At 37.3% G+C, this 26374-nt stretch overlaps 1 protein-coding gene across 1 annotated transcript in view; it reads left to right on the plus strand.

Moving 5' to 3' along the window:
* Nucleotides 1-26374, plus strand: part of vps13c (vacuolar protein sorting 13 homolog C) — a 51407-nt gene that overhangs the window by 14894 nt on the left and 10139 nt on the right. The window contains exons 21-71 of the mRNA XM_056267355.1: nt 143-335; nt 1928-2042; nt 2152-2288; nt 2376-2508; nt 2588-2705; nt 2776-2911; nt 4342-4426; nt 4631-4731; nt 4954-5107; nt 5211-5290; nt 5405-5464; nt 6136-6286; nt 6602-6718; nt 6859-6962; nt 7047-7214; nt 7502-7534; nt 9295-9599; nt 10186-10333; nt 10447-10555; nt 10629-10756; nt 10870-11026; nt 11161-11240; nt 12283-12342; nt 12420-12573; nt 12660-12779; nt 13129-13232; nt 13402-13569; nt 13643-13947; nt 14139-14286; nt 14739-14889; nt 14976-15103; nt 15217-15377; nt 16866-17119; nt 17614-17837; nt 18006-18098; nt 18873-19328; nt 19448-19603; nt 20111-20369; nt 20728-20888; nt 21034-21155; nt 21692-21989; nt 22634-23023; nt 23176-23280; nt 23889-24050; nt 24135-24260; nt 24349-24482; nt 25151-25277; nt 25359-25594; nt 25732-25876; nt 25960-26100; nt 26194-26275. Of these exons, the coding sequence (XP_056123330.1) occupies nt 143-335; nt 1928-2042; nt 2152-2288; nt 2376-2508; nt 2588-2705; nt 2776-2911; nt 4342-4426; nt 4631-4731; nt 4954-5107; nt 5211-5290; nt 5405-5464; nt 6136-6286; nt 6602-6718; nt 6859-6962; nt 7047-7214; nt 7502-7534; nt 9295-9599; nt 10186-10333; nt 10447-10555; nt 10629-10756; nt 10870-11026; nt 11161-11240; nt 12283-12342; nt 12420-12573; nt 12660-12779; nt 13129-13232; nt 13402-13569; nt 13643-13947; nt 14139-14286; nt 14739-14889; nt 14976-15103; nt 15217-15377; nt 16866-17119; nt 17614-17837; nt 18006-18098; nt 18873-19328; nt 19448-19603; nt 20111-20369; nt 20728-20888; nt 21034-21155; nt 21692-21989; nt 22634-23023; nt 23176-23280; nt 23889-24050; nt 24135-24260; nt 24349-24482; nt 25151-25277; nt 25359-25594; nt 25732-25876; nt 25960-26100; nt 26194-26275 (7982 nt within the window). The remainder of the gene's footprint in view (nt 1-142; nt 336-1927; nt 2043-2151; nt 2289-2375; nt 2509-2587; nt 2706-2775; nt 2912-4341; nt 4427-4630; nt 4732-4953; nt 5108-5210; nt 5291-5404; nt 5465-6135; nt 6287-6601; nt 6719-6858; nt 6963-7046; nt 7215-7501; nt 7535-9294; nt 9600-10185; nt 10334-10446; nt 10556-10628; nt 10757-10869; nt 11027-11160; nt 11241-12282; nt 12343-12419; nt 12574-12659; nt 12780-13128; nt 13233-13401; nt 13570-13642; nt 13948-14138; nt 14287-14738; nt 14890-14975; nt 15104-15216; nt 15378-16865; nt 17120-17613; nt 17838-18005; nt 18099-18872; nt 19329-19447; nt 19604-20110; nt 20370-20727; nt 20889-21033; nt 21156-21691; nt 21990-22633; nt 23024-23175; nt 23281-23888; nt 24051-24134; nt 24261-24348; nt 24483-25150; nt 25278-25358; nt 25595-25731; nt 25877-25959; nt 26101-26193; nt 26276-26374) is intronic.

Below are 26374 nucleotides of genomic sequence, written 5' to 3' on the forward strand. Positions count from 1 at the left end.
TGTATTACGAATACATACAGGGAAACCCTTAGCATTGGCCAACAAATATATATAGGGCCTTATATAAAGTATACAGTGTCTTTAGGAGCTCAGTTAGTTTGGTCTTTGATATGGTTCAGTGTGAAATGTGTGTGTTGTGTAGAGTGGAGGCTAAACTGGCACACTGGTACGTGACTGGTCTGCAGCAGCAGGGGGAAGTGCCGTCTCTCATTGCGTCAGTCGGGGGCTCTGACTCCTCTCTGCTCAGCGTGCTCTTTGAGCTCAATCCAGAGAACAGCGCAGCTGACCAGCTACTCAGAGTTCATTCACAGCCTGTTGAGATCATCTATGATGCCGTAAGAGACAAGTGCACGCACACTATAGTTGTCCCTTTTGATTTCAGACATTGGATTTTTGGACCAAGTGAATTTTGGTTGCAGAATAGAACTGTTACTATCGTAATATCTTAATACTATATTTTATTTAGTTGCAAAAAATTTCATTGTTACCAAGTAGTCAAAAATATTTGGTTGCATTTTCTGCTGATATGTAAGATATGTGTATATATATTAGTGTGTGTGTTTATATGTATTAAAGTCCCTGTAAAGGCAATTTAAAAAAAAAATTCTAAACACATTATAAATGTTAGAAATGTATTGCTAAAACATATTACAAAGACTGTGAACTGTGAAGTACTGAATTGTGAAGTTAGACCGTTAAACAGTTTTTCACCATTGATATTTTCCGGATTTTTTGGGCGGGGCTAAAACGGGGCTCGATGACGCACTGGAGCCCCTGAGCTCCTGGACACGCCCCTACTTGATGACGCACTGGAGCCACTGAGGCTGTCCGCTCCCCTAACAATATAATAGAGCACATTCACATCAGTTTTGCCGCTCAATCGTGAGTTACGGTCAGCACTAATATTTACTACAGCAGCCTACAGATTGCTAGCTAGCTATGCCTTCATCACGGAAATGCGTAGGCCTACTACCTGGATGCGATCACCGGATCACATACAAAACAGATCGGTGTCCTTATTTAAATTTCCGAAAAACGATTACATCAAGAAGAAGTGGATTAATTTTGTGAAGAGCCAACCTTGATGGAGAGCTGAGGATCACTGCCAAAACCCGCCTCTGTAAGTGATCATTTTACACGGGATAGTTTTATAAACTTTCGTCGGAGACAACTAAGGCATTCACTGATAATCCGTTGTTACTGGTGAATGGGGCCGAACCGACTATCTTCCGCCTCGGCATTCATCCTCCCGTCGCGCCGACAACTGGTGCCATCATCGGCAGTGCGTGCCCACCGTGCGAGCATCTATTCCGGCTGTAGAGTTGAGTGTGGCGAATGCAGCTTTCCCGCGAGTGGGCGTGGTTTCAGCACAGCCAGCGGACACGCCCCCAGCGTTTGAGAGCAGAGACTACTGCTCATTTTTTCAAGATTTTGATAGCTTATTTTATGTACTTGCTGGCTTTTTTTATCATTCAAATTTGGCAGGGTGGCTAATAACACATTTTTCTGTGGTGTGACAAACTCAGAACACATACAAAATTTTGACTTTACAGGGACTTTAAATGTATTTTTATTTTCTAAATTAATTTAATATAATGAAATAAAAATGAAAATATTTAAATAATTCAACATGTATTTACGTATATTATAAATATGTATTTATTTTGTTATGCATTTTTATAATTAATATAGTAAAACATACATAATTAACATAATTACAATAAAAAATTATTGAGATTTAGATAATTCGACTAAATATAATGTATTTATTCATATAAATATGTGTATATTTTGTGCTTAATTTTATGTAATAAAATAATATAATTAATTTTTTGAAAATGTATTTATTTAGATAATTAGACTAAATATAATTAGAAAGCAGTTAGCCTTACATTTTTGGTGTACAATTAATTTACCTGTTTTATAGCTGACAGTCATCAGCATAGCAGAATTCTTTAAGACGGGAAAAGGAGTTGACCTGGAGGTCATCACTTCAGCAACACTCAGCAAACTTGAGGAGATTAAAGAGAAGACAGCCAGCGGTAACACTCTCCTCATTTCCCATCATCCCCAAAGAGAAATGGTTACACTGGGAGAGAGTATGTCAGGAGCCATCAGTAATACTTTCCCTTTGTCTTTAAATAAATACAGGTTTGTCTCATATCATTGAGACACGTAAGGTGCTGGACTTGAGGATCGATTTAAAACCCTCCTATTTGCTGCTGCCCAAGTCTGGGTTCTATGATGGCAAATCAGACCTCATGATTGTTGATTTTGGTAACCTACAGGTGAGGGAGGGAAGTAAAAGCATATTTAAGAGAGAAATCTTTCTGCTAATAATGTCTGACTGTATATTTGTGTCCATGTGTGTGTAGTTGAACAGTGTAGATCAGGGCAGCCATCAGCAGATATCTGCAAGTTTCTCATCACTAGAGGAAATCATGGATAGAGCATATGAAAGATATTCATTGGAGCTTCGCAGTGTCCAGATACTCTATAGCAAATCAGGTAAACACAATGCAACACAGCAAAGAACTGGACTGCCTAAACAAGCTATTTTATTCACCCCGGTGGCTCTTTTTTGAAGGAGAGAAATGGAAAAATGCTCGTCTTGAAGGCTTCTCCCATCAGCACATCCTGCAGCCAATGGACTTCACGCTTCAACTCGCTAAATGTATGGTGGACAAAGATTCCCGTATGCCCAGGTTAGCTTTCGCTCTCCATCGCATGTCTCTTTTAATCCTCACACATGCACTAATATCCCTTCCTTTCCAGGTTCAAAGTATCAGGGGAGCTGCCGTTACTTCATGTGAAGATCTCTGACCAGAAGATCCAGGGTGTTCTGGAACTGGTGGACAGTATTCCTCTCCCTCAGACTACCTCAACCCCTCCTAGCACTCCCACAAAAAAGGTCAGAAAACACGACAAATGAAAAAAGACAGTCTACAGCAGTACAGTCTCTCTGTATTGGCTAATGTGTTGCTTCATCTCACACTTAATAAGTCATGACTCATGAATGGTAGTTTCTTAGTAGGACTCCACAGGTATTTGATACTATTGTCATTGCTGTTGTTTTTCTGAAAGCCATGAATATTTCAAGCCTCTTAAACTAATTGCAGTGTACTTATTGCTTTCAGAGTCATGTGCTATGTCTGAATGCAAAACAAAGAGTTGCTTGCTTTCATATTTAGTTCCTGAATTTTTTTCTGTGAGCGTGACAGTGCAGCTTCAGTCTCCACAGATTACACAACTCAGGAAAGACATTATCCACAATCAGCATCACTGTCTCTCTACCCAATGAGCCATGTGCTGTATCTTATTAGTGGACTTGCTGCCTCAACAAGCAAGAAAAAGCCCTTACTAGTTTACTTCACCAAATAAATGTAGAAGGATGTTCTAGATAAATATAAAATAAATATAAAACCTACACAACTATTCAAGAGTTTGGGGTCATTAAGATTTTTGAAAGAAATAATACTTTTAATTTCAGCAATAAAATTAAATGAATACTTTTTATTATCAATATTAAATTGATAAGAAATGACTGTAAAGATATTTCTAATCATATAAAACTATATTAAAATCAACAGTATATTAAAATGTATTAAAATAAACAACAGCTATATTAAAAAAAAAACAGTTTATTTATATAATGTATAAAATAAACAACAGTTATTTAAATTTTTAATATTTCACAATATTACTGTTTTACTGTATTTTTATCGAATAAATGCAACCTTGGCTTGGATAACATAATAGACTTCAAATTCAAAAACATAAAAAAATCTTACCGCCCCCAAAACTTTTGAACAGTAGTGAAAATTACATTTTTTTTTTTTTTTTTTTTTTTTTTAAAAATCTCCTTGAAATACATTCTTACAAAAATGTTACCAATTGACTGCAATGCATAATTAATAATTGAACATGAGTTAAAATGGATATGTTTGGTTGCAAAATTTCCCCCAATGTTGTCACCATTTAGGGGCAGATTTACTAACAGCTTGTGCCAGCGCAAACCCTTTTTTGGGATTCCCTTTCTGATACAAAATTTATGGGAGGACAATATTTAAATGCACTTGATAGATTGCGTTAGTCATTATGGAAATGATCCAGCTGCATCTGTGTACTTTAATTTGGGCATTGTTAGTAGATCACGTGCAGAACTTTCCCTTTCCTATCGGCGCTTTTATGAGATTGCTAATTTGCTCTGTTTAGTAAATCTGGCCCTTCGTTTTTGTTGAGAGTATGAGCTTTTCTGCACATGTATAGGAAGCAAACAAATTGAGAAAATATATTTTTCCCCTTATAATTTGTTTGTATAATAATGATGATGTTTTTCAGAAGGTGTTGGGATTGCCGCTGTCTGATGCCAGGCCAAAGGTCTTGGGTTTAGACCCCACAGTTCTGTCCTATACTGTTGCGTCAGGTCAGAATTCATCCAGATACACGCATGTACTTTCACACAGAAGAAATCACTTCATTCATTTAGAAAAATCTCAACATTCTTAAATGAATGCCACACCAGTCTTTTGTTTTTAATTGACTCTGTTCATATAATTATACAGATTTTCTCACTGTTTATATGCGGATATGTATCTGTCTGTGTGTCTGATCGTGCTTGTGTGTTTAGAATCTGAGGAAGACATCAGTGAGAAGTCTGTGGATGAAGACTCTCTCAGATCAACCTCAGAGGAGCTGACCGAAGTGCAGTTTCAGTTTGAACTCAAAGCGGTACGTTCTTATTACTTTGTTCACACACCATAAATTTCTCCTTTTAAAAAGGCATACCAGTTCACCAGCGGGCACAAGAGCCCCACATTTCATAAAAGCTGTCATGATAAAAAATTCCGAATTCCACGAGTTGATTACTACTATTTTGTTTATGATTCCTGTTTATGTTTATGTTGACCATTGTGTGTTTCAGTGTGAAGTTATGTATATGTGTATATGTAGGTGATGTTGGAGCTTACAAGGCAGGCCGCTCAGGAAGATGTTGTTTTGGCTCTCAGTGTGTCTCAACTGGGTGCTGAGGGCAATATACGAACCTTCGATCTCACTGTCACATCTTACCTGCGCAAGATCAGCCTGGATTACTGTGAGACAAAAGGTACATGCACGTACATAACGTGTGATCAGCGTTTAGTTGTTTGAAGTTCTTCATGTTGTTTCAGGGATGCTGTCTCTCTCATTCTTGTGTGTATATTTTTCAGATGCGCAAAATCAGCCACTTCATTTAATTAGCTCTTCAGACAAGCATGGCTCTGATCTATTGAAAGTAGAGTACATCAAAGTAAGCATGAGCATCTCGCTTATCAAGCACTCTATAAAAGACTCTCTAAAATGGGTTGTCTTAGCGAAGTGGTTTGATTTGTGCTGGTCTGCGTGGCCTTTTTGTGTCCTTTAGGCTGATGTGAATGGACCCAGCTTTAACACCTTATTTAATAATACAGAACAGACACTGAAGGTATGTTTAAGTTTTACAGTTCCAAATAATTGAATGCCAATATTCATTCATTCATTTTTTATTAAGATAAAATAGTAAAATAAAAAGATTTATTTTGTAAAAATAAAATGAATAAATATATTTAATGTATTAAAATATTTTTTATTGTATGTATTTGACTGTGTTTGATACACACACTGACACACACACACACATATATATGTGTATCAAAATCAAATACAGTCATATACAAATCATTTTTATTATAAACTATAAAGATAACTATAATGATAATTATATTAACATCCACGCCAATAAACGTTATCGTTCTGTTTATTATAAGCGCATGCTGCAGTTTTGTCGTCTGCCGCTTTAAATGCCTGAGCTCTTTAAAGTAGGTTGAATTCTCATTGGCTGTCAATGTTTTTATCATTCATCAGCTGGAAAAAAATTGTGAAAGTGATTCCAACGATATTGTTCCTCTGTGCCGTTATCGTTATAGTTGTGGTGTGGCTATTCTTTTACATTTAGAATGATTTTTAAAACTATCGTTATAGTTATAGTCTGTGGTGTGAACTGGTCTTTAGTCTTTTTTTGCTTTTATATTCAGAAACGAATACCTAATTATTTTTCTTTTGAAAAAGCTTTTATTGAAAAGTTAAATTAAGTTATTGATTTATTTTATTTCACAGGTGGAGTTTTCCTCATTGGACTTCATGCTGCACACTAAAGCTTTGCTGTCTACCATGAACTACATGAATTCGGCAATACCACAAGACCTTACAGCCTCTAAAGAAAGAGAAACCAAGAGACGAGACCAGAGAGTGACAGCAGGGAAGACAGGTGGGAACGCAGGCACACACACATATTAACAATACACGTGTGAAAACAAATGCATTTTGCTTGTCAAATTATTAGGTTGTCCCTGAATATTCCTCATGCATCCATGTTGTCTTTGTCTCTGCTTTATAGGTTTTTTCATGGGTAACTAATGTTTTTTTTAACCCTTGCACTGGTCTTGACATGACATGTACTAACAGGAGTCTGAAACCGTATCTGTTTTGCTTGTGTTAAAGCATTTTGCAGACAGTACTGGTTTCAGATTGTCACACAGTGTGTTGTTTGAGTGTTTTAACTGGAGTGTCTATGTTTTCTTAGTGTCCAAGGGTTCGAAGGACTCTGGTGTTGTGAACTTTAAACTGTCTGCTGTGCTTGGCTCCTTCAGAGTGGCTGTCTGCGATGACAGAAGCAACATTGCTGACATACGGATCCAAGGTAGAAAAAACTAAAGTGTCTGTACATCAAAGTCGGCTTTTCTTAAAATGATTACAATGCATTATATATTAATTTAATTTATTTTCCATAAGAACATTTCATGCAAGTTAACCAAACATGGTTTCTTTCATTTATGTCAGGCATTGATGCATCTGTGGTGGTCCAGGCCAAAGAAACAGATGTTTTTGCCCGTCTGCGTGACATTGTGGTTCTTGATGTGGACCCTAAAACCATCCATAAAAAGGTAAGAGGTCAGTCATAATGTTTTTGGAAGATTTGCAGATGCCGAGTTTCTGTGCTCCAGTCATATTTGTGTGAATACCACCAGGCGGTGTCAATTGTTGGAGAAGAGGTGTTCAGCTTCAAGATGACCTTGTACCCTGGGGCCACTGAAGGCGAAGGCTACACTGACACCTCCAAAGTGGATGGGAAAGTTATCTTGAGACTTGGCTGTATCCAGATTGTCTACTTGCACAAGTTCCTTATGTCTTTATTGGTGAGAATTAATGCAAATGCACTTCCCTTTCATATCTGTGCTCAAATTCTGTCGTCTGTATTACTCTGTCATCTAAAGTTAATACCAATAGATAAGTCACTTATTATTAAAACAAACAGGGACAAAGCTTTTGAAAATCAGTATTTCTCAGTGTCTGTATTTTTATTTTTTTGTATTTAGTCTGGACATTTATGTCTCCAACCACCCCCCGCCCCCTTTTTTTTGTGTTGCTCCGACACCTTTTCCTCCCCTCATAGTTTTTGTTAACTGTGTCTTCCTCTTTTCAGGACTCTTTTAGCTATCAGTACTCTGCTGATGAGGTACAGCCTTGGGCATGCTGCATTAAAGTTTTTTGCTTTGCAGCTTAACTTCAAATGCACCTCTGCACACAATGAAATATGTCTACACCCCACTAAACTGTACTGAATTTGTTGTGCACATAATTAAACCTTTAATTTGATTGTAAGATGGAAACGTTAATCCAGGTTAACAACATTCACAGCTATGTTTATGACTGCCTTTGTTTTGTTTCGTTTCTAGTGCAGTGATTCTCAACTAGGGGGCTTCAGCAAACTTTCAAGGGAGCAGCTGGACTTAAAAGTATTAAGATTAACACAATTCATAAAATAAATTAAATTAATAAAAAAAATGTTGTATCTGTATATAAAAACTAAATATTTTACTATAATCTAAATTAATTAAATTAAAATGCTAAAAAAAACATCAAATTAACATGTAAACTGAAATCATGCTGTTTTAATAAAAACAGCTGTTTTAATTTAAAAAAATATACAGTTCTTGAAACTTCTGGAATCACAAAATGAATTAATATTAATGAATAATAATAAATAAAATAATTTATAAAAAAGTTTGAAAAAAAGCAGCTTTGTCATTATTGCAGCAGAAATACCGAAAATATTGGGGGGACTTTGAGTCAAAAAGGTTGAGAAACACTGTTCTAGTGGCAGGTTAATACTAATAGTTAATACTGGTTAAAAAATAAAGAAGAATATTATAGAAAATATATATATTTTTTTTTAGCTCTGCTGCTTAGTCATGAAAATTGAATTAGATTTAAACTAAACAGAAGCAGTTTCCAGTCACTAATATTGTTAATAATATTTCAGTATTGCTTGCATTACATTTATATATACCACTGATATATAATAAACTCTTTTATAATGGGTATGAATTTTTAGTTATGCTTTACCTTTCAAATAAGGTAGTTCAAAGAACCACAAGTTTGTCTTTTTGTGCATTTCTCAAAAGATTGCAGCCATACTTGAGATTGTTTAAACATTAAAACTGCAGTTTGGAATTTCTGCACCACTAGTGGCATCAAACAGAATTGTGTACCGCCTAAATAGTGAATCCTTCGTTCATATTCCATTTTTTGGAAACGGGTCAGAAATGCCAAGTCTTAAGTCAGTATTGAGTCAGTAACAGTTTACAATTCTTTGCTGCTGCTCATGTTACAGAAATGACATGCTGCAGCTTTAGTGCTGTTTTTTTGTATTTAAGTATATTAGCATTCACTACTTAGTTTTACTTAGTTCCTGTTCTAACTGTGAGATGTTGTTAAAGAAGTGGACATTAAATTATGCATATTTACCCTATGGTGTTCTTTACATGCAGTAAGGCCCAGCATATTTAAATGACTTGATCACGAATGTGTGGATTTGCATGTCTGCCTGTATCTCATACCGCATACTGAAGTAGAATTCACTGAAATCTGAGATGGAATTTCGCACGATATGGATGCCTTTATTTTACTGGTTCTAACTTTCATTCTCAACATGCTTAATAGAAACAGCTCACCTGTCATACCCAGACAATATAATCATCAACTTTACTACTTTATCTCACAAAAAAATACGGTTTCACACCAGCACTGCTTTTTCCACCCCTGTTGAATTTGCAACTTTTTGTTGTAAATTTGGCTTTCAGGCATTTTAAAAGACAAGAACCTCCCTGCATGAACTTTTCCTACTATGGATCCCAAGCTGTCACATTAAAACCTTCCCTCACATCCATGTCAAGTCACACTAAGCTGTAACTAACTGTTGGTTGTCTTCCATAGATGTTTGTGGATAACTTCCAGACCGCTAAAGAGGCTCTCAGTGCCGCCACGGCTCAGGCCGCGGAGAAAGCAGCTTCCAGTGTGAGGGATTTTGCTCTGAGGAGCTTCAGACTTGCCATGGACATCAGACTGAAGGCCCCCCTTATCATAATCCCTCAGTCCTCCACATCCTATAATGCATTTGTGGTTGACCTGGGTCTCATTACTGTGGGAAACAGCTTCTCTCTGCTGGCAGCTGAGGGCTTCCCATTGCCTGCAGTTTTGGAGACCATGGATGTAAAACTCACGCAGCTCAAACTATCTAGGTAACAAAGAAAGTTGGAGATCTTCAAAATTAATTTATGTGATTTGAAGCAGATTTTACAATCAAGTTAAAGAATAGTGCATTATATTTTAGCATTTGCTTTATATTACATTTTAGTCTTAGTGGCAGAATTATTTTAGTATTATTAACAAACTATTAGTATTTACTATAGTATTACAAATACTATAATACCATAGTACTTATAATGTATACTATATATATATTTTTTAATTAGCTTTTAGTTTTATATTTTTAGTTTTCATTTTAATTTTAGTTTAAGTTTAATGCTTGGGTATTAATGCTATTAAGTATTATGTTTTGTGGGTTTGTATTTTAAAAAAAAATGTTTTTATTTATTTACTTTTCAGTTTTAGTAATGTTAGTACTTCAAAATAAATTTATTTAATTCAGTTCGTTGGCAAGGCAACATTTTGAGTAAAATCTAAGTACTTTTTTATAAGTTAATAGCTTTAGTTTGTTAACAATAACAACACTGATTTTCTGAGCCTGTTTGGTGTTCGATTCAAATGATTTAGAGATGGCTCCCTAACTTTCTCAGTCTTCTATATTTGATCTTCTTTCTCCAGGACTGTTCTGAAGCATGATGCTGCTAATCTAGATATTGAAATTCTGGAGCCCATAAATCTCGAGCTTTTAGTCAAGCGTAATTTGGCTTCCACCTGGTACAACAAAATTCCTGGAGTGGAGGTCAAAGGAGGACTTCAATCAATGAACGTGAGTTTCTCGTGATGTTTCGAAAGTGAAAGTGTTAATCTAAAATGGGAACCAAAGATGATTGCTTGGAGAGAACTAAAGACTAAAGATTAGTACTTTTCTGGCATCTGTAGATTGCTCTTGGCCAGGAGGATTTTGGGGTCCTCATGAGAATCCTAGCAGAGAACATTGGCGAGGGAAGCAGGACTGCTGCAGTGGAGGGAACAAAAACTTCTGCTAAAGGTTTAATTCATCACTAAACTTCAGCCAGTAAAGTTTATTTGAGGGCTTCATTTTACCCTTTTTTCCTCCACAGATGAAGCTGTTATAGATGAAGGATTGATAGTGACACTTCCTGAGGGGACAGGGCTTCAACCTGCATTGACCAATGGTGCTTTTACTGAGAATGTTGTCAATGTGCTGCTCAATTTTGAAATCAAGGAGGTGATTAACCTCACTTAAGTTCTTATTTTCAGTTGTCTTTCAGTAATAACTCCAGATTTGTTGACTAGGAATCTGGTGTGGACTTAGAATCCTGCATCTTCCCATTTTTCTAGGTTATGCTGAAGTTGAAAAAGTCTAAAAATGGGCAAGAGTCTCCCTTTTTGGTTCTCCATGTAGCTCAGCTTGGAATTGATACCAAAGTTCGAAAATATGACATGGAGGCCACAACATACATCAAAACCATTTCCATGAAGTGCCTAGAATTCCCTGGTGTGTAGCACTTGGTTTAAAACACTCACAGTGCAAAGAATTAATTTATATTTGTGAACCTATAAACACATAGTTTAAGTATATAATATAAATAAATCATTTTATTATTATTATTATTTTTTATTTTTTTGCAGATTCAAATGGAGAGCCGCTCTGTATAATCAGTTCTTCAGCAGAGTCTGGAGCAGATCTTTTTGAAGTCAAATATTTTAAGGTATCCATTTCTTTCTTATGTACAAATGTAAGTGCATAATTTCAATCATTGCATTAGTCTATAAGCTCTAGCTAATGATCAAATTACCTATACAGACATTGTTAAAAACCTCCTATATTGTCAAGTGATTGAAAATATAGTCAAGCCTATATTGTCAATGGGTAGTTTTTTGTCATCATTTACTCACCCTCAAGTTGTTCTAAACCTGTGTGAGTTTGTTTCTTCTGTTGAACACAAAAGAAGATATTTTGGAATGTTGGCAACCAAACAGTTGACGGCACCCATTGACTTCCACAGTAGGAAAAAATATACTCCGCTTCGCGTCGTGCCTAACAACGCCCTTCAGCTGTTACTTATTCACGATACAGCACTTGCCTCGAGTACCTTATTGCTTTTATAAAACGGTTACCACACAATAAAAATATTAAAGTAAAAAAAAAATATGTGCAACTTGTGCAACTTTCATGAAGTAAAATCACTAAAAGCCTTCCTTCTGCTAGAAAAAAAATAGTCCCTGACCGTGAACAGCAACAACGTTCCAATGTGTAATATGCATGAAAGCTCAAATAAAAACAACATAGGAACTGCAGTGTTGCGCAGTGATAAATAGAACCGTTGGGTGAAGCGGTCATAGCCGTGTTTTTATCATGAATAAAGCACAGCTATTGACCAATCAGAATCAAGGATTGGAACTAACCGTTTTATAATAGCCATTACGCTATTTAGTGTTTATGGAGTGCCTTTCATTTTAGCTCCTGACGGTCACTCATGAGTATACTGTTAAAAGTCCAGAGATATGAATGCATATTAATCAAGTTCTGATGAAATGCATAGATGTGTAAATGTATAGATGGCTATGTAATATTTTCAGAAACAGTGCTAATTGATCTTTCAATATTGATTGGATTACTTTTTTTAATGTATTCCTAGAATTACAGTTGAAATCTTCATAATGGAAGACAAACAAGTAGCAGGGGTTGAGAGGTTCATGCTCCATTGAATGCATGAATGGCGATCTTAAACTTGATTCCTGTCTTTGTAGGCTGATCGAAATGGGCCCAACTTTGCTAGCGTTTACCAGAATACTGAGCAGAAGATCAATGTAAGCATCTGTAAATAATGTAAAATAATATACAGTTTTGGAAATTGAGGGTGTAACAGGCCTTTGTGTGTCTTTAGGTGGTATTCTCCTCTCTAGACTTGATGTTGCATACTGAGGCTCTCCTGTCTACTATGGACTTCCTGTCTGCTGCCCTATCCACCAGCAGTCTGCCCTCGCCTGAGAGAGAGAGCAAAAAGAGTGACGACATGAGAACTACCTCAGCTAAATCCAGTAAACACACTCACTGAAACTGACAAACACTGAATTCTTTCACATGTTTTAAGAATGAAGTAATGAAGAATTGTTTTTTGTCTTAGCTGCATTGAGCTCTCCCTCTGATGGTGACATCATTGACCTGATGGTGAATATGCAGCTTGGTGCATTTAATGTGTTGGTGTGTGACCAGAAGAGCAACATGGCAGACATCAAGATTCAAGGTTTCAATCCATTTCTTTTTTTTTAATTAAAAACCACCATGTGGTATATATTGTTATAAAGTTACTACATTACTGCTACTGCAAAACAGTAATAAATTAATACAGGCTTTAAAATGTAAGCTTTTAGTACATCAATATTATTGTATTTAGGATATAATGCATTTAATATTATATACCAACTTTAGTTATTTACCATAAAATGTTATAATCACGTTGTATTATTGTTTTTTTATTTTAAATTGTTGTATTAAAGCAACTTGTTTATTTGTTTTATGTGTATCATCTGCTCCTTGTTAATTCTAAAGCTGGTTTTGTTTGGTGGCTGATTATAAAACTGCTCCTCCTGTAGGTTTGGATGGTTCTCTACAAATGCAAGGAACTCAGACACACATATCCACACGTCTGCGTGACTTCCTCGTCATCAATGTGGATCCTAAAACAATTCACAAGAAGGCAAGTTAGCCAGACAGTTAATCTTATAGACTTTTACCATTCATTTAACTATTTACTATTTTATTTACAATTATATATTTTTAAGCTGGAATTTATTTAAACAAAATACAACTGAAGTGAAAGTAAAGTGAACTGCAATATCTGTTATTTGTTATTTCTGGTTCTCTAGGCCATCTCCATCGTAGGCGATGAGGTGTTCAGCTTCAGCATGAGTCTAACACCCAAAGCCACTGAGGGGGCTGGGTATACCGACACTTCAAAGGTCGATGGCAAAGTGAAACTCAACGTGGGCTGTATTCAAGTGGTCTACCTTCACAAATTCGTCATGTCATTGCTGGTGAGTTTAAATTGCACCTATGGCCTCTTCTAATTCAAGCACACTAACTTACCTTTACTTTCTCTCTCTACAGAATTTCAGTAATAACTTCCAGACCGCTAAAGAGGCTCTCAGTGCTGCCACGGCTCAGGCCGCGGAGAAAGCAGCTTCCAGTGTGAGAGATTTTGCTCAAAAGAGCTTCAGACTTACTATGAACATTAGACTGAAGGCCCCCCTTATCATAATCCCTCAGTCCTCCACATCCCATAATGCTGTGGAGGCGGACCTGGGTCTCATTACTGTGGGAAACAGCTTCTCTCTGCTCCCAGTGGAAGGTTGTCCGCTGCCTGCTGTCATAGATAATATGGATATCGAGCTCACTCAGCTAAAGCTGTCCAGGTAGTCCACTGCCATGAAGCTTATCTAGGATTCTCAGACTTACTTTTCAAAGTATAATTATATGCAGCATATGTCCATTTACAGATCTGATAATAAACTGAACAGAATTAATTTCATGAATTTTCAAAGCCAGCATTCTAGTTGTCCTTTGTATGTTTCCTCTTATGCATCCTTTTGTTCGATATCCTCAGAATTTTCATGGAGCAGGACTCAAATCAGTCTAGTTCAAAACTGTTGGAGCCAGTCAACCTGGTTCTGTCTGTAAAACGTAATCTGGCGGCATCATGGTACCAGAAGATGGCTGCCATAGAGGTGGATGGAGATCTGAAGCCAATGAAGGTCTGTTCACATACCGGATGTATGATGCCAGAACATATTCTCTGCTTTTTAAAAGGTCGCAATATAACAGAAGTAGCAAAGTATATAGAGAGTGAATTTTAGATTTTTTTTACCCAGGTTATTGAAAAAGTCTGGTAGTTTCACTGCAAGATCGAGTTATGAGATTTTGATTAAAAAAACAAAGAGAAAAATTTTTTTTTTTTGATTTTGTGTTCCACATAACAAAGAAATTCATATAGGTTTTGAACAACTTGAGGGTGAGAAAATGATGATGATTTTTGGATGAACTATCCCTTTAAATGGATCTAATGTCACAGTCTGTGGAAATTACTATTTTTATAAACTATAATAATTATTATAGTTTTGGCTGGTCCATATATTCTGGGATCTGGTTATATGGAATTATAAAATTGGAGTGATTGTTGGGAAATCAAGATTCTCACATGTTCCAGGTGGCTCTGTGTCAAGATGACCTGACTGTCCTGCTGCGGATTCTGATGGAGAACATCGGGGAGGCGAGCAGCCTTCAATCTGACACACCGATTGGCTCAGAGTTAGCCCTCAAACAAGAGAGTTTGCTTGTCAGAGCACGTACGGCCACTGGTGAGAGAAAACAGTTACACACAGATGTTTTGTATAATGATCTTGCTTATAGAGAAGAACTCAACGGATGGCCTTGTTTTGTGTAGGCTCAGAGATTCTTGTGGAGAAGCTGTCTGAAAATAAACTGAAGGAGACAGAGCTTCTGGAGAGTGTCAAATTCAGCTTTAATGTTGAGTCGCTTGGCCTCATGCTCTACAGTAACGACCCTGTACAGGTGTGTATAAAGCCTACAGATTGGTGAACATCAGTGACTGTTTACAGTTACAGTCCTAAAGTGAGCATTTAAAAAAAGCATTTTACCCCCCCTCCATCTCTTTCTTTCTCTAGCCCTCTGTACATCAGGAGCAGTTGTGTTTAGGTGAATTTATGCTGCGTAAAATGGAGACTTCAGGCAAAATGTTTAGTAATGGGAATATGGAGGTCTCCACCATCCTCACCACATGCACACTGGATGACAGGAGGAGCGGCATTCAAAGAGTCACATCCAGGTGATTTACACATAATAAAACCTAATACAATAACAAACAATTATAAAATAAACGTAATTATATATATATTATTTAGGTCCTATTATAGGTCAAAAGTTAGCAATAATTAAAATATTTTTTTAAATGTTTTTGAAAAGATCAAGTGACACTGAATACTGTGCCACAGGAATAAATGACTTTTTAAAATATATAAAAATGGAAAACAGTTCATTTAAATTGTAATCATATTTCACAATATTACTGTGTTTTCTTTATTTTGATCAAATAAATCTAGCCTTGGTGAGCACAAGAGACATCTTTCAAAAACATGAAATGTAAAAAAAAAAAATAGTTTTAAACACTTAGGGCCCTATTTTAACGATCTGAAACGCAAGTATCAAGCGCGAAGCGCAAGTAACTTTGTGGGCGGGTCTTGGGCTCTGTTGCTATTTTACCGACGGGATAAATGACTCTTGCGCCCGACGCAAGTTTAAAAGGGGTTGGTCTGAAATAGCTTCATTATTCATAGCTGTGGTTTGGGCGTAACGTGAAATAAACCAATCAGAGCGTCATCCAACATACCCTTTTAAGAGCAGGTGCGCATGTTGCATGGCGGATTGTTATTATTATGGCGGATTGTTATTATTATGGCGGATTTACCAGGCGCGCGCCAGGAGCGGTACACAGCCGAGGAGACCGACGTTCTTGTCAGGGCAGTGAAAGACAGAGAAGTGACGTTGTATGGGGATGGGAGATTTTTTCCTGCTTCTTGACGGACAAACTAATTTGTCAGATGTCCTTATATACATATGTGTCTTGCCACTATTGGGCAAACAGGTCTGATTCGTCATTACTACAATTAGCCTGAAAAATTTGGGTAAATGTGTAAGCTAGATTTAGGCCTACATTTTTTTACATCTTCATGGACACCACAATGATTTCCCTCATGTGTTAATATTTTTCCTTGTTATAATGTATAATTTGCAAAAATAAAAACTGCTGTATCTGTGTTAATGAGAGAATCAAAGTGTATGCGCGTTGTGCACCCGCTACATTATGGCCAAGCATGCGCGCTTAAAATAGCATTATGAACAACGCGCAACGCGCCACTGACTTTAGACTAGTTTTTTTCTGGTCAGTGGCGGAATTGTTTTCTGGAACTGCAAAATAGCACTAGGGAATGTTTGCGCCGAAACACGCCTCCTTTTTGCTCCGACCCGCCCAGGGAGCGCAAGTTCATTTCCTAGTTTACCGACGTGCGTCTGTGGAGGGAAAAGCCCGCTTTGCGCGGGTGCAAAATACATGCGTCAGTGTACAAAGTCATTTGCGCCGGGTGCAAGATAGGGCCCTAAATTACAACTAAGAAACACTTTTATTTAATGTGACATTACATAAAATGATTGACAGACAGAGAGCATTTCAGAAGAAATAAGCATCTACTTTTTATACAATCTTGTTTTTAGGCCTTATCCCTCTGGTTTGATCGCTCAATATTATTTTTCCCTATAGGATGCTGGGAAGGCGTGATGAGGAGACAACAGAGCCCATGATTGATGTGACATATTCTCAGAGTGTGGATGAACGCTCGGTGGTCGCTGTGCTGCAGAAGCTCTATCTGTGTGCTAGCGTGGAGTTCCTGTTGGCTGTTGCCGACTTTTTTGTGCAAGCTCTGCCTACAAGTTCGCCCACACAGCAAGAGAAAACCAATCAGCTGCCACTCAAATACGTCTCAGAACCCAAAATCCAGTGTGAACCTAAAGCAGGTGTGAATGCTACTGCTGAAAAAATGAGCTGTTGCATGTTAAATGTAAAATGTTGTGTGAAGCCAGTATATTGTAGATTTACACTGTGAACAACTTTTTGTCATTGAGGGTCTCAGAACAAGTTAAACCTTGTACTTGCAGTTGTAAAGGTTAAGTTTGTCATTTTTTGCTACCAGCAGCATCAAACATAACTGCAAAAATAATGTTTGTGTCTCACAGTCCTGGAAATAGGAAATGTCAGGGAATTTCAAGAGTGTGATTTCTACACTTGGACAAGTCATGGAAATTAATAAAATCTTCCTGGTCATGAAAATGGTTATAGTCAATAATATGCATTTTGTTTATCAGTTCTAAAGTATTTTGGCTAGAAATACTTAAGTACAATTTCTATAAATTAAAACAAAAATGTTTATCTGATCATCATAAACAACTGGGAAATCAATTGTGTTTAAACAAATTGTGTTTAAATTTATTTATTTATTTCCTATCATCAGCCCCAGCTCCGAGAACAAGACTGCGAGCAGTTGTGGTGGACCCAGAGGTTGTGTTTGTGGCTGATCTGATGAAGGCCAATGCTCCTGCGCTGGTAGCCTCATTCCAGTGTGATTTTAGCCTGCTGTCTGAAGACACCGGCCAGGCCATGAAGGCCAGCGTCAAAAGCCTCAAAGTGCTCGCCTGCCCCTTCATCAGGACTGAGGGTGACAAAGCCGTGACCACCGTATGTTTATTGATTCCTACTAATATTTTTCTGTTTTAACTCTATTTTTACAACAGGAATAAAGTTGTACTGTTTTTTTCAAGAGGTGTAGCGAAAATATAGTGCATGTTGTGAAACTGCAGTTTTCTCTATAATGATTTGCAAACTATGAATTTGTATTTACTGCAGGTGCTGAGACCGTGCTCTGTTGAACTTGAGACCAAAATGCCAGCCAATGCCCCATTAACTGGTTCTTTAACTGTAGAGGAGGTCATAGTAAAAGTGGGTGTTATCTGTTTGCCATATTGATATCTTGTGAAATAACTAGAGGAACATATACACTACCATTCAATAGTTCGGGGTCGATCAAATTTTTAATGTTTTTGACAGAACTCTCTTATGCTCTCCAAGGCTGCATTTATTTATCAAATATACAGTAAAACACTAATATTGTGAAATATTATTACAGTTTAAATAACTTTTTTCTATTTTAATATATTTAAAAAATGTAATTTCTTCCTGTGAAGACTGGAGTAATAATACTGAAAATTCAGCTTTTCCATCAGTGTCACATGATCCTTCTGAAATCCTTCTGATACACTGATTTGTAGCTCAAGAAACATTTATTTTTTATCAATGTTAAGACATATTTCTGCTGTTTAATAATTTTGATTAGAAGTTCAAAAGAATATCATTTCCAGTAGTTGAAGTAGAAATCTTTTGTAACAATAGAAATGTCTTTACAGTCACATTTAACCAATTGAATGCATCTTTGTGAATAACAGTATTGATTTCTTAAAAAAAAAAAAAAAAAAAAAATCGTACTGACCCCAAACTTTTGAACGCTAGTGTATTTGCTCCCTAAACTGTAAAAGACTACACCTTTTTTTTGTGTGTGTACAAAGATGCTGTAACACTGTCAAGATTACGACATGTTCTTCTCTGTGTAAATGTATACAGTATTATGCAAATATCTTATGTTTTCATTACATATCATTTGAGTATTTGCTAATCCGTGTTGAACTAACCTGCTTTTTCTCCATCTTGCTGTCTCAGATCTCTCCTATCATTCTTAACACTTTCATTACCATCACGGCGGCCATGGCTCCCAAACCTAAAGAAGAGCCGTCACAGCAGACGTCCGATGACCTGAACAGTCTCTGGTCTTTGATAAAAGTTGCTAATGCAAACTACTGGTTCCTTGGTGTGGACACGGCCTCCGAGGTCACTGAGAGCTTTAAGGATGTGGACAGCAGTAAGGACGGAGAGAGTTTTGGGATGAGCGTGAAGGTGGTGCAGGTCACGTTGGAGTCAGGCTTGGGGCATCGGACGGTTCCCTTGCTGCTTGCAGAATCATCGTTCACCGGTACTGCACAGAACTGGTCGTCATTGCTTAGTGTCTCTGCAGATATGACACTGGAGGTGAATTACTTCAACGAGACTCATGCAGTATGGGAGCCACTGCTTGAGAGAGTGGACAATGGGAAACAGAGGTGGAAGCTCAAATTAAACGTAAGTAGAATTTCGCTTCTTTTTTCACTTCTGCGTATAAACATGAATCCACGTTCCCACCCTATCAAATATCTTGAAGGTTGTTGTGTTAGTGATTATTTGTGTGTTTCTGTGTGTAGATGAAGAATAACCCTGTTCGAGATAAAAGTCCATGTCCTGGGGAGGATTTTATTATGTTGCCAGACCCTCGCACAGCCATCACCATATGTTCCAAAGACACCATGAACATCACTGTGTCCAAGTGCTGCCTCATTGTCTTCAACAACCTGGCTAAGGTAAACAAAAAGTGACATTAAAATCCTTTATAATGTTTCAAAAGATTTCCATTTCAAATAAATCTTTTTTTTTTTTTTTTTTTACTTTTCATTCATCCAACAATCCTGAAAAATAAAGTATCATGGTTTCCACAAAAATATTAAGTAGCACAACTGTTTTCAACATTGATAATAATAAGAAATGTTTCATGAACACCAAATCGGCATATTAGAATGATTTCTGAAGGATTATGTGGCTCTGAAGACAGGACTGATGATGCTGAAAATTCAGCAGGAAATTTTTATTTTATATTAAAATAGAAAATAGTTATTTTAAAATGTATTAATATTTCACAATATTACTGTTTTACTGTATGTTTGTTAAATAAATGCAGCCTTGGTGAGAATAAAAGACTTCTTTCAGAAACATAAAAAGAAAGAATCTTACCAACCCAAAACTTTTGAACAGTAGTGTATGCTAAACATATATATAAAATTAAACTTGTTCATTTATTTCTCTCTTGTCAGGCATTCTCAGAGAGCACAGCCTCCACTTTTGACCATTCTCTCAAGGAGAAATCCTCGTTCACCATTCGCAATTCATTGGGCATTCCTCTCATTGTTCAGCACAGCGCTAACCTGCGTTTGGTTGGCTCATCCACACTGGGAAAACTGCACGAATTGGCTGTGGATAAAAGTGTGGATTTGGACCATTCATCCTTTGAGCGTTCATCACGACTGTCCGCACTGCAGAGGCAGGAAAGCTGCTTATTCAATCTCAGCGTAGGTCAGTAACACGGATAATATACACTTCGTAAACTATTCAAATGCCTAGGGTTGTGCCTCAAAACCTAGTAAGCTGCCTACCTAGATAGTATTTTTGGGCATAATATGCACTTAAGAAGTTCAAGCATGTCTATGATGCCCAAAAATGCTGTCTTGGTAGGTCACTCTCTAAGTTTTAAACCATTTGAACATTTTTACTTTAGTTACCCATACAAGCATATAGGAAGTCAGATCTGGTTATTCTATTTGTTATATTACCTTTAAATCATTTTTATAGTATCCTTTAATATTCGAGCTACAGAGTAATATTTTTTAGGTCATGACTACCCTAATCCTAATCATAAACCTCCTCTGTGCAGTTCCCTCAGGTTATAGTGAGATTTCAAATATCCCGTTGGATAAGCCTGGCCGTAGACTGTATAATGTCAGAGGACCCATGCAAATGGAAGCTGTGTCTGTGCTGCTTCAGATCGACGCCAGCGAGGGCAACAAGGTCATCACAGTACGGTCCCCCCTACAGGTTCGTCTGCTCACTTTACCTGCAGAGAGCGTCTGTCCTCCTGTCTCGATAAAGAAATAATTATTCATGAAAAAGACCTCGTTAAAATCACAGTTACATTGATATTTTAGTGCACGTTAACTGTATGTTAATTATGTGTTAACAGATAAAGAACCATTTCTCAGTGCCTTTTGCCATTCTGAAGTACTCTTCTGAACTTGGAGTGATGGTGAATGTAGGGGTTGCTGAGCCTGAGAAGGAGTGTCATGTTCCCCTAGAAGCTTACAGGTATGGGCTAAGTGTAATTGCCTACTTTGTTTCAGTGCATTTTGAATTCACATGAGTTAAATATCATGAGTGGCAACTGTAAAGAAGATCTTTGACTACATATCATGCATATTTACAATTCAATCACTATACCAGGGGTGTCAAGTTTATTGTTTTCATGCACCAGGGGGCTTTAGATTACATTTACGTATGAAATCGCCAAAGAGAATATTTATCAAACTACATTTTTGACTACAGCAACATGCTGCTCTTAGCTGGACAACTTCAGATTTAATTATCCATTTCAGAGTACAAAGTGAATAAAAAGACCTAAAAATAGGTCCAAAACAACAAATTAAAGAGTTATGCGACCCTATCAAAAAGCTAAAAATAGAATATATTACAAATATACAAAATTATAAAAGATCACAAACATTTAATTCTTTTTTTTGCATATTTTGGTATTTTTTTTATCTTGTGCTTGACACCCCTGCAATATACTGTCAAATAAACTACCTGTACTTTATAATGTAACTTTGCTATATGTATTCCATCAGGAGTCAGCTGTTCTTGCTGCCTGTTGGTCCTTTAGAAGATCAGTATCGCGCATCGTCCACATGCATCTCATGGAAGGAACAGGTGCACGTGAGCTCAGAGGTTCAAGCTGTGCTGCAGTGCCCTGCCATAGACAGCAGCTTCCTGCCACTGGTGGTGAACACACTGGCCGTGCCTGATGACCTCAGCCACATCGCCAGCCACGGGGAAGGGGACTGGGACCCTGCTTATGTCATCCACCTGCACCCAGCTGTCACTGTCAAAAACCTGTTACCTTACTCAATACGCTACCTACTGGAGGTGCGGAATATTGCACTTTCAATACACAAATGCTAAGATCCGTTTGACACACTCTACCATTTAAAAGTTTGTGGTCAGTAAGATTTTTTTAAATGTTAAAAAGTCTCTTATGCTCACCAAGACTGCATTTATTTGATCAAAAATAGTCTCACAACAGTAATATTGTGAAATATTATTACGATTCAAAATACCTTTTTCCTAATTTAATATATTTTAAAATGTAATTTATTCATGTGATGGCAAAGCTGAATTTTCAGCAGTTATTACTCCAGTCGTCAGTCACATGATTCTTCAGAAATCATTCTAATATGCTTATTTGGTGTTCATGAAACATTTGCTATTATTATCAATGTTGAAAAAGGTTGTGCTGCTTAAAATTTTTTTGGAAACCATAATGCTTTTTTTTTAATAGAATAGAATAGAAAGCTCAAAAGAACAGCCTTCCTTCGTTTGAATTATAAATGTCTATATTGCCACTCTTGATCAATTTAATTTGTCCTTGCTGAATAAAAATATAATTAAAAAAATCGTACTGACCCCAAACATTTGTGTATGACACATTCATATTAAAAATCAGTATGATTTAACATCTATTTAATATTAGCCAACAGACATGTATTAAAACCTCATCACGTCTCTCATAGGGCTCTGCTGACTTCTATGAGCTTCAGGAGGGCAGTGCGGCGGATGTGCTGAATTCGAATGTTGGCGGTGAAATAATGGAACTTGTTTTGATCAAGTACCAAGGTCGCAACTGGACTGGGCGTATGAGGGTTAGCAGAGACATGCCTGAGTTCTTCTCCATCTGCTTCACCTGCGACACCACAGAGGAACTGACCTTGGATGTGGGTGTGCATGTGTCTCACGTGAACAGCAAAATGATCCTCTCTGTTTATAGTCCATACTGGATCATCAATAAGACGTCCCGTGTGCTGCAGTATCGTGCCGAGGATACCTGTGTGAAACACCCATCCGACTTCAGAGACGTCATTCTGTTCTCCTTTAAAAAGAAGAATCTCTTCAGCAAGAATAAGGTGTTTGAACGATAAATCTGTACAGCTATTAGCCTAATCATGAATAAAAATGTGTTTGGGCTGTCATGTTTGGAAAGCCATGTTTTACCTGTAGATTTTAATACAACATTCAGATATTCCTTTCTAAATGTACATGCTGCTCTTCCTTTCAGGTGCAACTCTGTGTGTCCACCAGCTCCTGGTCTGATGGCTTCTCGCTGGACACCGTTGGCAGCTATGGATGTGTGCGCTGTCCAGTCAAAGGCGGGGACTACTTGGTAAATGCTTTGAACATTTAAAATCAGCATGAAACAGTAGTTGCGATCATCTTTCATTCTCTTATTGTGACATATATCCGAGTGAAACGGCTTCTCGAACAAGAAACAATGTAGAGCGGGACTTGATTTTGTCCATTTGGAATTGATTGGATTGTTGTTGTTTTTGGGATCATTGTAGTTTGCTATTGCTGTGATGTTATGTGAGTGACAGGTTGTCCCGCCCTCACGCCAGAGAGGGGAAGTTATTTTTATTAAAGATTACAAGGGCACATGAATTTAAAAGAAAATGAATTTAAAAGAAAAAAAAATATATAATACCGAATAAATAATTTATAATAAACAAAAAAAATAAGAATTGTCCATTTTGATTTCATGGTGACTTTAACTATCATCAAAGAATTTTAATATTGCTGCATCTCTACTTATATTTAATTATTTTCATGTTATGGCTGATTAGAGATGCCCGATATTAAAAATCTATACTATTTTGTCTAAATAAATGAGAAATACACTAAAAGCTAAAATCTTTTTAAGTGCTACTGTACATGTGAATTTAGACACAACAACATTATAATGTATAGTATGGAAAATGTCATTTGATGTACCAGGTTGGGGTCAGCATCCAGATGAGCAGCTTTAATCTGACACGAATTGTTATCATGAGTCCCTTTTACACGCTGGTCAATAAGTCTTCGTTTGAGCTTGAGGTTGGAGAGGTGCAAAATAACAATGGTTTCAGCAACAAGTGGCACTACATCTCCTCCACTGAGGTCAGATATGAATTCATTTTTTATCAAAGGCAGCAGTATGCACTCATTGTATTTGTGTTGACTGTACAATTGTGTGTGTTACAGTGTTTGCCTTTTTGGCCTGAGTCCAGCACAGGGAAGCTGTGTGCACGAGTTGTGGGATCTGAATCTATCTCCAAATCATTCTTCTTCAACAAGCAGGACAACGGGACTCTGCTGCGCATGGATCAGGTGAACATGCTCTGGATGTAAACATGATGCTAAATATACTTTATTAAACCGTATTGAGCACCTAAATTGTAATCTTCTTTTCCATCAGTATGGTGGCGTGATAGTGGATGTGAATATCTCAGACCACTCCACTGTCGTCAGCTTCACTGATTACTATGATGGAGCTGCACCTGCTTTGGTTGTGAACCACACGCCCACAGCCACTGTCAACTTCAGACAGAGGTCTAACCGCTTTAATATTTTACTTCATATGACCGATTAATGAAAATATGTCTGATGAGAAAGACCATGAAGATCTATTAGTCTTTTGTGGAAACTAGGGTTGTCACAATACCCAGGTTTCAGTAGTCAATAAGACCAATACCATAATTTCAATACCATAAGCAAGGATGCATTAAATTGATCAAAAGTGAAGATATTTATATTGTTACAAAAAATGTTCTTTCTATTTATCGAAGAATCCTTAAGAAGCAGCTCGTGTGTTTTAAAATATTATTAAAATAAAAAAAACAGTTGTTATATTGTAATCATATTTTACAACATTACTGTTTTTACTGTATTTTTGATCAAATACAGTTTGTATTGTGTGTATATACAGTGATAAATAATAATAAACTAAAAAATGTATTTAATGTACAAAGAAAGATCTGTAAGATCTCATTTAAACTGTAATGCACAGATCCAATATATTTGACTTTTTTTTTTACATACATTCAGTTAAAACAAACCAATCGCCAAGACAAGAAATTTGATTAAGAAGTGCCTTTTTCGACTGTGGTACCAAAATACTGGTACTTTTTTTGACATCTGTATTCTCTTATTGAGTGTTTTGGAGCGTGTGAATATGTTTCCTAACTCTAATCTGTGTCTGTGTCTCTGTACTTGTGCAGAGGATGTGAGGAGTCTTGGGCACTGAGACCAGGTGAAGCTCAGCGTTTTGCATGGGACGATCCAGCAGGGGAGAGGAAGCTTTGCTGGAGCTGTCAAGACCACAGTGGAGAACTGGACCTTGTCAAGGTTAGAGAAGGATTCTGGGTCAGAGAATCTGCTGATCGTCTTATGTTGCTGCTCATGTCATTCCCATGTCATTGTCTTTAGGATGAGTGTGGGCAGTTTTCTTATAGCAGCTTAGTTCAGACTCACTGGGTGTCTTTCCTGGACGGCCGCCAGCGGGTGCTGATCTTCACCGAGGATGTCGGCATAGTCACAAAAGCACGGCAGGCGGAGGAGCTGGAGCAGTTCCAGCAGGAAGTCAACATCTCATTACAGAACCTGGGCCTGTCACTCATCAACAATGACATCAGGCAGGAGATTGCATACGTTGGCATCACCAGGTAAATAAACCCACACCCAGCATTCAGTGTTGTAACACTCATAATTTCAAATGCTTCTAAGACTTTTAAAAGGGGAACATAAATGCCACTTTCCTGTCAAGGTGATTTTTTGATGATGATTGAATTGTGTTTTTAAGTTCTGGTGTGGTTTGGGAGATGAGACCAAAGAACCGCTGGAAGTCCTTTAACAACAAGAACATTGAACTGTTGGAGAAAGCCTACCAGAAACACATCAGCAGCAAGAGTGAACCAGTCTGGACTAGACTAGAAACTGGCCTAGAGGTAATAAAGGACTTTACCAGGAAAACTTTGATTAATAAGATTGTTTATGTTGTTAGACTTTATAGTATTCTTTATTAAAACAGGTCAACTTTGGGAGATTGCCCATGTTGATGAGACAGCCATTTTCCTGCCATATCAGGAGAAACTTCCTGCCTGGCATTCATGTTGAGTTGAAACAGTCGCCTCACCAGAGGAGTCTACGTGCACAGCTCTATTGGCTACAGGTAACACCCACACACAATGTACTTGTTGAATATCACGCTTCCGTCGGTTTTGGCAGTCGTTCAGTTATTATGTTCACCATATATTTGTTCCAGGTGGATAATCAGCTGCCGGGAGCTATATTTCCTACTGTTTTTCATCCTGTTCCTCTTCCAAAATCTATTGTTCAAGACTCAGGTACAAACACCAGCTAACATATAAAGGCTGCATCTAAGCTAATACAGTTCTGAGTGCACATTTAGAGTGAGTGGACATGAACACATATCCCCTTTATCT

This window comes from Rhinichthys klamathensis, unplaced genomic scaffold (assembly GCF_029890125.1).
Source record: "Rhinichthys klamathensis goyatoka isolate OS25496 unplaced genomic scaffold, OSU_Roscu_1.1 h1tg000258l_1, whole genome shotgun sequence".
Lineage (NCBI taxonomy): Eukaryota > Metazoa > Chordata > Actinopteri > Cypriniformes > Leuciscidae > Rhinichthys > Rhinichthys klamathensis.